General features: G+C 49.6%; 1 protein-coding gene across 1 annotated transcript; it reads right to left on the bottom strand.

Moving 5' to 3' along the window:
- Positions 1–452: 452 nt before the first annotated feature.
- nr2f6b (nuclear receptor subfamily 2, group F, member 6b) lies at positions 453–9,010 on the bottom strand. The gene is made up of 5 exons (XM_005733155.2): positions 7,183–9,010; positions 6,317–6,411; positions 3,114–3,448; positions 2,784–3,030; positions 453–2,241 (listed from the first exon to the last, which is right to left on the bottom strand). The coding sequence occupies exons 1-5, from the start codon at positions 7,452–7,454 to the stop codon at positions 1,967–1,969; spliced, it is 1,224 nt and encodes a 407-aa protein (XP_005733212.1). The 5' UTR covers positions 7,455–9,010; the 3' UTR covers positions 453–1,966.
- Positions 9,011–11,711: the final 2,701 nt, after the last annotated feature.

Here is an 11,711-nt window from a genome sequence, read left to right on the forward strand (position 1 = left end):
TACTCTGCCGCATTCAGGCTGCAGGTATCAGTTATTTGCATCACACATCTGTCTTCAGCAGTTCATTTAAACCTGTCATGAGCAGCTGAATGAGTTTTATTGCTTCCAACAACCAGTCACGGCGCACTCGCGACCCACGTCTGACCAGAATCGACTTTTGACCTTTTTGACTGTATTGTTTCACCTTTCTACACGTTGGTGTGAAATGTGGTCCTAATTAGTGCACAAACCAGAGACCGAATGAGGAGTCGCCAAGAATGAGGGACGATCTCATCACTTAGTCCACGTTTGTGCCAAATTTTGAGAAATTCTCATGTTTTCTGAGAGAAACCCCACCTCCTCCACCTCCTCCACCCCTGCATGTAAACGTGCCTGATACACTAGTTCCCGGTGGTCTCTTCAAACATGTTACACATGAAGTTATTCGTCACGTCTGAAAGAAAATGCACCACTCAAAATAACGTATACGTTTATTTCCAATGCAAAAATAACGCGCGGGCGTCTTCTGCATGTTTCAGTTTTGCCGCAGTCACACAAAGATGATTCTTTTAAACGTAAAGCTACACAATCAAATCACTGGAGTTCACATCAAAGCGGAGAAGTCGTCTGACAGCGCCAGGGCTCGTGGCCTCGCTCGCCTTCTTTTAAACGACATAACTGGAAATGTAAAAAGAACAGAAATGATCACCTGCTCGTCGTCTTACTTCAGTCAGTTTGGCAAAACAAACATCACAATTCATCGCAATGAGCTGCAGGTCGTCGCGCTAACACACCAATGACAAAGTTCCTCTCACGTCAGAGCGGCGCTCACAATCATCTCGAAGAGGCCGCTGACACAAAATAACAACTCAAACCACACCTAGCCTCACAAAAGCACAGACACAGAATAATCAGTAAAGCGGGCGTCACCTGATTCAGTGTAGCTTCCACTAAATGATCTCAAACGATTCAAGTCCTCTCACGTGACATTTAACATTTTAATCTCTATTTCTGGCTAAGACCTGCCCGCTGGGTCTTGCTGTTTGCTTACAGTGATAGCAGTGCCTTGATCCCTTTGTAAATATCTTTAACACACATAGTTCTCTATACAATCTCCATCTGTCAGCGACGTATAAAACATGAGGTAATGATGTCCGACTGGGATGCGACCGTCCCGAGGAGCCCGGCTGTGTTTAAGTACATTCGCTTGACTTCTAACGGCAGCTTCTGCAGCGCTGTGTAACGTGCTAAAAAGAAACAGTTCAAATGGTCGAGGAGGTCGGCGCCGCTCTCGTGCCCGTTTGAGGCTTCAGCTGCCGGCTTTAAGCTCAGAATATAGACGAGAAAAGAAGATCGTTGTAACCTTCCAGCACCTCGTGAAGGGGCTAAAAAAGCTTTTTGTGCTGTCTGCTGGATTTGGTACCGTTGCACAGAGCGAGCTGAAGCTGGCACAGCTTCATGTTTCTCATACAGTCCTGAGTGATTTACTTTGATCTGTGTTGAACACGGCGTACAAAACAGGTGTCGTATATACATCTGCAGCCTCCTCTGTGGTGAAGCGCTGCATGAGGCGACGCGTCGCCGTCTTCACAAATGCTTCGTCTGGCAGCAAAGTCTCTTACTTCAGCACAAAGCGTCGCACAGCTTGCGTGCGACCTGCACGCCGCGTCCCGGCCACGGCAGCGTACAGCAAGTGGCGCTGCTATGGCTTCGTTCAGAGCGCACTCTGGTTTCAAGTCACACTGGGGGCGATGGGGGAGGAGGTAGTGCCGGCACGTGGCCTCGCGGTAAGGAGTTTTACCGAAAGCCGAGTTCATCCGGAATGAGGGCGAGAGAGGTCTGCTGCAAACGTTAGAGACGATCAAACTTTCTTTCCCTGGAAGCAGCTTTGGTGTCATATCGGGCAAACTTTGCAGAGCTAACGAGAGGAAAAAGTGACCTCCGCAGCTCTGAGTCATCTCAGTGTGATCTCACTCCAGAGCTGGCTTTACTGTCCCGGTGCGTAGGGCCAGCTGATGGAGCTCCCCGATAGCTGCATGTCTCGGATCAGCGTCTCGATCGGCGTCTTGCCCACCAGCCGCATGAAGAAGAGCTGGGAGATGAGGTTAGCCGGCACGGCGCGCAGCGCAGGGAGGCGCAGCAGCAGGCGGCCGAAGCGCTGAGGCTGGTTGGGGTACTGCAACCTCTCGTACTCCGTCAGGGCGACCTGAGCCTTTTCCTGCAGGGACTCCACGTGAGCCGGGTCTGTCAGACCACAAGCGTCTAAAGGCAGAAAAACAGAGGCTGTGTCATCACCTGATGACCAGTGCAAAAGGTTTTTCTTGCTTTTTGTCTGAAAGTGTGCGAACCAACTTTAAAAATAGACATTTCTGCTGCAGATTGTGAAAATGAAAACATTCACTTCTGTGTTACTTGTTTACATTTTCCAAAGCTTTCGACTGGGCCAGATTGGAATCTTTTGGTGGGCCGATCGTGGTCCCTGGACCTTATGTTTGGCACCCCTGTTTTAAACTCAGAGATCTGAACTTTATTTTGGCCCGTTTGACATTTGTTTGTGTTTATTTATAATTCTTACACTTTACTACTGAGTAACAGGATGTCTGTGGTTTGGGCTACTTGATGATGTCAGAGGTCAAAGAGGTCAAATCAAAGCGCCTCCCTGAGACAGCGGTGATTTTATTTCTGAGAAACGTGTGTGATGCCTCCGACAGCTTTGTTTTGGTTCTCTGGGCTCAGTTTACAGTAAAGAGATCGCGCCGCAGTGAGTTTCTCACATAACCTCGAAAGAAGAAGATCAGACTTACCAGGAGAAAACAGCGCGATGGCTTTGAGGCAGCTGTACTCGGCCGAGTCCACCTGAAGCCTGTTCAGCTTTTCCACCTGGTCCTGGAAAACCCTGACCTGATCCATGAAGGACACGACGCGCTCGGCGGACATGGGAGACGAGTGAAAGCCGGCTGCCGCCAGCAGAGGAGCCATGTGCAACGGGAGAGCCGACTGAGCCGCGTTAAGGATGAACAGCTCGCTCCAGCTCAGTCTCAGCAGCGCCACCTGTGGAGCGAAAGGGTCACTTTGAGCCACGAGTGTCTGTTGTTCAGTTTGGCGACTGCAAGTCACCGCGCTTTAGACCTGACCTGCTCTGAAACCGGGAGCTCCGGGAAGTACGGGATGTTTCTGGCCCACTCGATGGTGCTGAAGAGGAGACGGGCTGCCAGCTCGCAGATGCTGTCGATGCCCATGACGGAGGCGCCGCTCGCAGATGCCTGCATCTGTGCCTGGCCGTACGGCGCCCCGTAGCGGCTCGGGGGATACGGCTCGGCCCGGAGGAGCTGGGAGATGAGCTCGGACACCGGCTGGCCGTTGAAGTAGTCCGCCCCAATGTGACCTGGACCCACACCCGCGATCCCGCCCGCCAGGGAGTTGGGACTGATACCTGAGTGCGATGGAGGGATGCGACCCCGCTGGACGGCTGCAGAGAGAGAAAACCGCTGAAAACCACTCGCTTCAGTCCAGAGAGCGAGTAAATGAATGACACGCTGCATGTATGCAACCTTTATGTTCTTGCCCATAAAGACGCCTCGGTACAGGTCAATAAAAATGTGCTTTGATGACGGTTTGAACAGTTTACAGATGTTTCCGAGGGCAGGCGCAGAACACCAGCTTCTGAGAAAAACCCCACCCTGAACTTCTAGCAGCTGAAACATGACACGAACCAGTTCACAGAAGAGCTTCGAGGGGTCGAGAGTTTACGGAGTATACTTTTATTAAATCAGGTGTTTTGGCTCGACAGTGTCCACGAGTAGAACATGACTAACATAATTAGCTCGGTCCAAAAATCTGTTCTAGTGAAATCTGAAACTCCCGTGGGTCAGGTGGTGCAGCGGGTTATTCAAGTCTCCTCCTGTCTGCATGCCAAAATATTGTTTGCCATGATACTCAACCCGCTGTTGCACCTGATTCATCCACTGGAGTGTGTGCAAATGTTAGGAAGCCCTTAGCTATAGCTCGGGAGAATCAAAGATAAGGCCCGGGGCCCAGAATCGGCCCAGCAAAGGCTCCAAATTTGGCCCACCGGACAGATTTAGGAAGGTGAAGCAGGGCAGCAACGTCCCCACAGTCATGCATACGACACCAGAGTTTCTTTCTACTTTATCTCCTACAGAATCTGTTTAAAGCAGATCCACAGTGAGAGAAAAAGCACATTTTCTGTGAACGAGCACAAAGTTTCAGTTTTACTGTTTTGCAGTTTGAGCAACGAGCTACCAGAAGTCCTTCAAAGAGTCGCGCTGACACATTTCTTTCATTTCGCACAGCAGCTTCTCTTTATTATGTAGAAAAACTAATGTTGCACTTCTCCTAAAATATCTCAGGGACTAAATGTGTAGTTTAATCTTAAACGGCCTAAAGAAGTTTAAAGGCGGCTGCATGTGGCCGACGATGTAAAATGAGTTTGCTGTCCTCGGTGCAGATGTGACTTCTGAGACTGGATAACACAGACTAGCAGCAGAAAGGTGCTCAGGTGAGTAGAAAGGTGCGATACAACTACACTGCTTTAAAAGAAGGACCATTACAACAATGATCACCTTTTGGTCCTTAGTCTCAGTCGCTCTCCCAGCTCAGGATTAAATGTTTGCTGGGTATATATTTGCTCACCTGGAGGTCACCTCTTACCTATATGTGAAACATTGACTTCTCAGGTGCAGGGAGATTAGCTCTTTACGAGTTATCCATCAGGTCAGTGTCAGACAAAGGCCATCGTTTGCTGTGCTGCTTCTCAGTAAGTGACCTCTGCACTTGTTTGGTTTATTAAGTTGCAAATGAAAACAGAGTGAACCTGTTACAACAGCTCAGTTTCTTTGCAGGTGTTTAAAAACAAACAGAAAAAGTCATCATTAGATAAAAAGTTAGTTATGCTGTCGATCTGTAGGCAGCAGATTAGATTCATCCTCCCCGCGGCCGCACCGAGCACCGTTGGTGTTTACTTTGGACCCGTCGTGACTTCTTAATAAACGCTCCCACGCACAGTGTGTGTGACTGCAGCGATCGCCCGTTTGTCAGCACATAACTGCTAAATACAGATTCGCACCGGCACAGGATGAAAGAGCCGGTGTCTGTGCGTCGCCGCCGCTCCGTAACAAGTAAATCAGTAGTGAGATGCTTTTGTAGCTTTTATACATCTGAAATCCTTCGCTCCGCGTGCACCAGATTTCCGTTTTAAATTACACCGAATCAAACGTAGCGCTGGTGTCAAAGTCTCGCTAAAGGCAACCTGAACGGCCGCTTCCCTCACTGGGTCAGAGGTGAGACGCACATTTCCAGGTAATGTGGAAACAGCGCAGCCTGCGTCACGGCCACGCTCGGCATGGTTCACTAATAACCGCAGGCCAAATGTAACCCCTGGCACGCTGCACCGTGCGCACTATGTATGGCACAGCGTCTGGTGTCCACTGACACAGACCGAAATACAAGTGGGGTAAGGTTACAGCCGAGCACAATTACAGCTGAGGTTTCTGTCAAGTCAACTCGACGCCAGCGAGTTGAGGGTGGAAACGCTGAAATGCTCGCACCCACCCAAGACAAAGGTAATGAACCGTTTTCAGCACATGAAGCAGAGTCGGGCTGTCAGTCGGTGGTTTTCCTCGTGTGACATTTAAGCATTGTTGCTTTCTGCTGTTTCCTGAAGCTCAGCTGCTGCATCTGAGTGAAAACAGGCTTCAGCTGACAGATAACTGGATACCTGGACAATGTCCCGGTAGGTGCTTCAGAGCTGTTAAGCAGCAGCAACCAGCATCCTCTCTCGGTGCGTTCCCAGTTTAAATGTAGCTTTGTCATCATCAAGCCCAACAAAGGCGCCCGCGTGCCTCCACCTCAGCTATCTACAACACTAAAAGCAGCTTACATATTAATGCATCGGTAATAATAATGCAGCGGTAGTTTGCAAGTGGCAAAGCAAGTTGTTCACCTGCTAATGCTTTCAAACGTTTTCCACTCGCTGCTTATCCTGAAACCTGAATTCCTTGTTGCTGAAGGCAACAGAGCAACAAGTTGTAAACACAGCATTCGTGACCTTTCGAGCCGATACGTCCGGCTCGTCTGTAAATATTTGTGAAATTTCAGCAGATAAGGAGCCGACGTGAGCGTTTCTGAATAAGGGGTAATTATTACGTGGCTCCCCTCGCTGCGGCGCAGGAGTGTTTCGGTTTTTGTCGTAATCAGACTGTGGATGCAAACATGGTGATGTGTGCACCTTTCAGTGGGATCTTCCACCACGGCAGCAACTCCACCCGTTTATTATTATTAATGACCTTTAGCAGGAGTAGGTTTGACCTTTTGATACCTTCTTTGCGCATCCCGACCCGGAAGCACTTCTTCAGACGGCAGTACTGACACTGGTTCCTGTGGTGCTGGTCGATCTGGCACTCTCGGTTTGATCTGCACAAACAAAGTGCAACACAAACATTTAAAGATGAAAGCCGGAACTGAACTTAAACAAACTTCCTGTATGGGATTGAAATCTCCCTCCTTTCTCTCCCTCTGTCCCCACGGACACCCTCCCTCCCCCCCAGAGTCATGATAAGTGAGCTGGAGTGGCTGAAAGCTATCGAGGCTCGTGACCTTTGTAAATCAGCAGCTCTACACGCCCTTGCGTTGCCTCTTGCAGCAGGTTGAGGTCTGCAAACATTTCACAGGGAGCTCTTTCAGCCCCAGATGTGACAAACCAACAACACAAAGGAAAAAAAGGACGTGTTGCACTCAGAGGTCACACTGCAGGAGAAATAAGTTTACTGGGCGGCTGAGAGAGGTCTCAGTAACAGAACTGAGTTGCAACATAATGTTCCTGCGGTGAAGAATAATGGGAATGCTGACCTTCTGAAGCAATCCATCCTCACATGACTGACCTTCAGTGCTTTCATTTCTGGTTTTTTTCTCTTTTTTTGGCTGTTTGTGAGGCTGGATCGCAAACTTCAGGAGTGAGAAATGGAGAAAGTCATACACTAATGTAATCAGATTACAGAGTGTGCACGGTGTCTTTAGAGATATAAGGGCATATATTGCTGCAGCTGTGCCCGTACACCTGCCTACAGGAGGAGTCACAGATGCTGCAAAGTTCCATTTCTAACAAACACTCGGGTTTGTTTTTAACTGGATCAAAGTGGTTAAAAATATTCTCCACGTGCAAAGCAATGCGTGTTGTGTCCCTACCTGCAGGAGTAGCTGAGGTTTCTCCTGATGCTCCTCTTGAAGAAGCTCTTGCAGCCCTCGCAGGTGAACACGCCGTAGTGCTTCCCGCTGGACTTGTCCCCGCACACCACGCAGTCCACCACGCAGGCCTTGTCGTCGTCGCCGACGTCCACGTCGCTGCTCCCGGCCCGGGGCGACCCCTCCTCGTCCTCCCCCCTCCTCAGGTAAGCCTTTTCCCCGAGTCCGTTAGCGCCCCCGTTGGGATTACCCCATCCTCCGCTCACCATGGCCATATTCTCTGAGACGTGCAGCCCTGTGAGTGGATCATACACACAGACCTCCCGTCCCACCGCCTTCCAACGGGCTCTCAGAGTCTAAAGAGCCGAGTCCGCCTCCAACGGCAGCGATCCGAGGAGAGTCAAAGTGACGGGGGAAATTCCGCCTCTTGACCTTTCTCGTCTTTGCCGTCCGGTCGAGCTGACCTGTGGGTCTTTCCACGTTCTGTCGTCCCTCTCTTCTTTAATCCCCGGCTCTCTCTGTCCTGTTTTCCGCCCTGACCTCTGATCACGCTGGCTTCCCGAGGTCCGACAAAACTTCAGACGCGCACACGCAAACACGGTGTGCGGTTCAGAGTTCAGGCAGTCGAAAAGGGTGCAGCCTCGCTCTTTTCACAGGAAACAATAAATTACACGTTGACTCCCTCCCTCTCACTTTCTTTCTCCGTCTTCGCCCTTTGAAAGAAAAACTCTCACCTATCCCTAAGCATAGTATGTGTCTGTGTGTGGGTGTGGGGGGGCAAACAGCCTCTGCTGCCCCTCTCTGTTCAGCGCACGACTTTCTCTGGGAAGGACGAGCAGGCGGGAGGCGAGTCGTACACAGCCCTCCTTCATGCAGGGTTAAACTGCCCTGCCCTCTGCTCTGACTTATAAACTCGTCCAACCAGTTCCTGTCGTGCTGAGGTTTTTATCTGTTCATCAGAGCCAGTTCTAGCCTAGACTCACTCTTGACGTGTCGAGGCTGATAGTGATGGAGAGCAGGAAAAGATTTGCCCCGAAAAATAAGCCGAGGAGTTTGGGAAACTCTGGCGAATAGACTGCCTATTAATCTAAAAGTATATTTAAGGCTATCTGCACTCGAGTCCAGGCTTGATGTGGAAATAAGTAAAGAATTAGACGCTTTTCACTCTCAGGAGCAGCAAAGTTCACCTCCTGTTTCTGTCGTCTGGGCTGAAGTTGAGTTTCTCTCGTGATCCCTTTCAACTGTTTTAGAGTCAGCGGGGGATCAGATGTCACAGAAGGAAAAAAAAGCAACAACAAGCTGAAACAAAAGCAGAGTTGAGAAATCTCTTCAGCCGCAGCTGCCTCTCCTCTCACAGCTTTACAAAGTGCTGCCTCTCTCTTCCTCCTCTTGTTTTGTCAGTACTTGTCCATCCAGCAGTAACAACCAGAGGCCAGAACTTCTCTCTGCATTCCCTGTCGGCGAGTCACGGTGTACTGTTGCACTCTTTGCTACTCTGCCTTTCCTTCTTTCTGCCGGCCCCAGCAGGAATAAATTAGGCAAACAACAAGCGCAGGAAAAAACACGGTCACAGACCTTTCAGCGAAAGCCCGGCGCTGCTGCTGCTGCAGTGGAGAGCAGCCCGGAGATGGCCTCGTCTCTCTCTCTCTGAATCCCCGCTCTGTGTCTCTGCCTCGCTCCCTCCTTTAGGGAGAGTGAGCGTGTGTCTGTGTGCTGAGGGATTTGACACTGCTATTCAAGCCCTGCTGTTGCCATGGCGCTGCTCGCCTTATAAGGGCAGCGGAGTCAAAGAGCACAGAGTGGGCTGCAGCCACACACAAACACACACATGTACACAGAAAGAATGCCTGACTGGCTGCCGGTTTCTGCCCTGACCCCGGGCCCGCCTGGGAGCAAAGGGGTGGTAGGGGCGGCGGCGGCGGTGGTGGCGGTGGGGGGAGTTAACCTCTATGCTGAAAGAGAACGAAGATGAGGGGGGGGGGGCTCAACGAGCACACGGCATTCACACTCGTGCGCTCCACTCCGCTCTAATCCCAAAGACTTCCTCCGACTTTGTTGACCCAATAATAACAGGGAGCGCCTGTTGTTGTTGAGCAACTTGTCAAAAGGTTATATGATACGCCGCCGGCTCCTTTTCACACCTGCTGCGCACACTCACAGGCCTGCGCGAGGCACGGCCGACAATCGGTGCCGCGACCTTTCTTTTCCACATCGAGACGGAGGATTTCGTTTATTTGGATGAGCAAGAGGAGGAAGATGATGTGATTTTATGCAGACATGGTGGTCAGGAAGATGATCAGTGCAGGGACAGGAAGTGATGTGGGAAATAAGGAAGTGGGGCCATGCAATCAACAGTAAACACGTGTTTTAGTTGTCTAACCTTAATCTTATTGTTATTTGTCCTAAAGGGATTTGCTGGTCGCCCATCTCCAGATGCGAGTTGGTCTCCTGTACACACTCCAGTCTGGTCATGAACATAAATAATCTCTGCCTTCATTCGTTTTTGCTTCGGTCATTTTAATTTAAACTCTTCCTCTCTGAAATAACTGGTCTCTAGTCGCCACACTGCTGCCGCTGTATTGCCAAAAGTATTCAGTCGCCCATCCAAATCACTGGAATCAGGTGTTCCAGTCACTTCCATGACCACAGGTGTATGAAATCATTCACCTGGGCATGCAGACTGCTTCTACAAACATTTGAGAAAGAACGGGTCGCTCTCAGGAGCTCAGTGATAGGATGCCACCAATTTCCTCACTACTAAATATTCCACAGTCAGCTGTTAGCGGTATCATAACAAAGCAGAAACAACTGGGAATGACAGCAACTCAGCCACAAAGCGCTAGGATGTAAAGTCACAGAGCGGGTAGAGCACATGCTGAGGCAGGCGGTGTGCCGAGGTCGCCAACTTTCTGCAGAGTCAGTCGCTACCGGCCTCCGAGCTTCATGTGGCCTTCAGATCAGCTCGAGAAGCGTGTTCAGAGAGCTTCGTGTGATGGGTTTACGTGGCCGAGCAGCAGCTTCCGAGCCTTACGCCACCAATCGCGATGAAAAGCACGCTGGACTCTAGAGCAGTACACACGTGTTCTCTGACGTAACAAATCACGATTCCCCAACTGACAATCCGATGGACAAGTTTGGCGGTTGCCAGGGGAACGGTAAGCGTCTGACTGCATTGTGCCAACTATAAAGTTTAGTGGTGTGGGGTCGGGCTCGGCTCCTTAGTTCCAGTGAAAGGAACCCTTCAGCTTCAGCCTACCATGATATTTTGAACAATTTGATGTTCCCAACTTTGTGGATCAGCTTGGGGACGGTCCTGTTCCAACATGACTGTGCACCAGGGCACCAACCAGGTCCGCAAAGACATGGATGAGCGAGCTTTTTGGTGTGGAAGAACTTGACTGGCCTGCACAGAGTCCTAATCTTAACCCAACAGAACATCTGGACCTGAACAGAACATCTGGACCTGAACAGAACATCTGGAAGAACGGCCAAAACTTCTCATAAACTCGTGGAAAGCATTCCCACGAGAGCTGAAGCTGTTATAGCTGCAAAAGGTGGGTCAACATCGTATTAAACCCTGTGGATTAAGACTAGGACGTCACTCACAGTCACATGCGTGTGGAGGCAGATGAGCAAATACAGCGCACTTTTACTTCATTCTTAACCACAGCGCAGGTTACTGGCACAACTGGTCAGCACAGTTAAGGCCATCAGTTTAGTTTCACTGCAGTAAAAAAGCTCATTAAAACATTTTTTAATGATTCAGGTGACTTTCTGTTGGACCGCACCTCATTGCACGTGCACTGAATGAAACCCTGCAGAAATATTCACAACGACACTTTCCTTTACTTGGTGATAAGGCTCTTCAAACCTGACAGGTTTGAAGAGCAAAATAAATAAATAAAAATCAATGTCCTAACTAAGATAACCCCGATGCTTATTTCCTTACACTTGAAAGCAGCAGGATGCACTACAGCTTATCTCTAACTCGTCCTCCAAGAAGTTTTGTTTACATATGACTAGTCAGTTTTCCAAACATTGTTTTCATGGAAATCATAACTGCTTCCTGCATTGCGAATGTTGGCCGTATGTCACAAGACTCTGACACCAGAAACCGGGGTACATCCTGAGTCAAGCGTGCAGCCGGAGCAGTGGAAGTTTACAGTTTTGGTAAGATGTTAATCAAGGTTACGTGACACTTTTAGTCATTCTTAAAGTGGACTTTCCCGTATTAAAACAAGTGCGCAAACTTCTAATGTTCACTTTTTCCTTGACATTGCACAAACCCAACCACAAAAATGTTTTCGTAGATAACAAGAGCACGGTCATTTTAGATAATGCTGGATGATTGGTGCTTTAATTTGGCAGCTAAAAGCACGGCAACGTGTACTTAAGGCTTCTGTCTTACAGCTCTAAATCTAATTTGCCGCCTGACTCATCCATCCATCGTCTTGGCGGTGGGCAGGACTCCTGTGGAATTCCTGGCCTGCCTTCCCTGCCACACCGGCAGTATTGTCATGTGAGGGTCTCCG

Source organism: Pundamilia nyererei, unplaced genomic scaffold (assembly GCF_000239375.1).
Source record: "Pundamilia nyererei isolate P.nyererei 1_Seehausen unplaced genomic scaffold, PunNye1.0 scaffold00050, whole genome shotgun sequence".
In the NCBI taxonomy this organism is placed as follows: Eukaryota; Metazoa; Chordata; class Actinopteri; order Cichliformes; family Cichlidae; genus Pundamilia; species Pundamilia nyererei.

Bases quoted from the DNA above. Each gene is read 5' to 3' on its own strand.
- nr2f6b (XM_005733155.2), bottom strand. From the start codon at position 7,454: ATGGCCATGGTGAGCGGAGGATGGGGTAATCCCAACGGGGGCGCTAAC. The intron at 3,449-6,316 runs GTATCAAAAGGT...CTCTCTCTGCAG, and splicing joins GGTCGGGATGCGCAAAGAAG to CCGTCCAGCGGGGTCGCATC. The intron at 2,242-2,783 runs GTAAGTCTGATC...TTCTGCCTTTAG, and splicing joins CATCGCGCTGTTTTCTCCTG to ACGCTTGTGGTCTGACAGAC.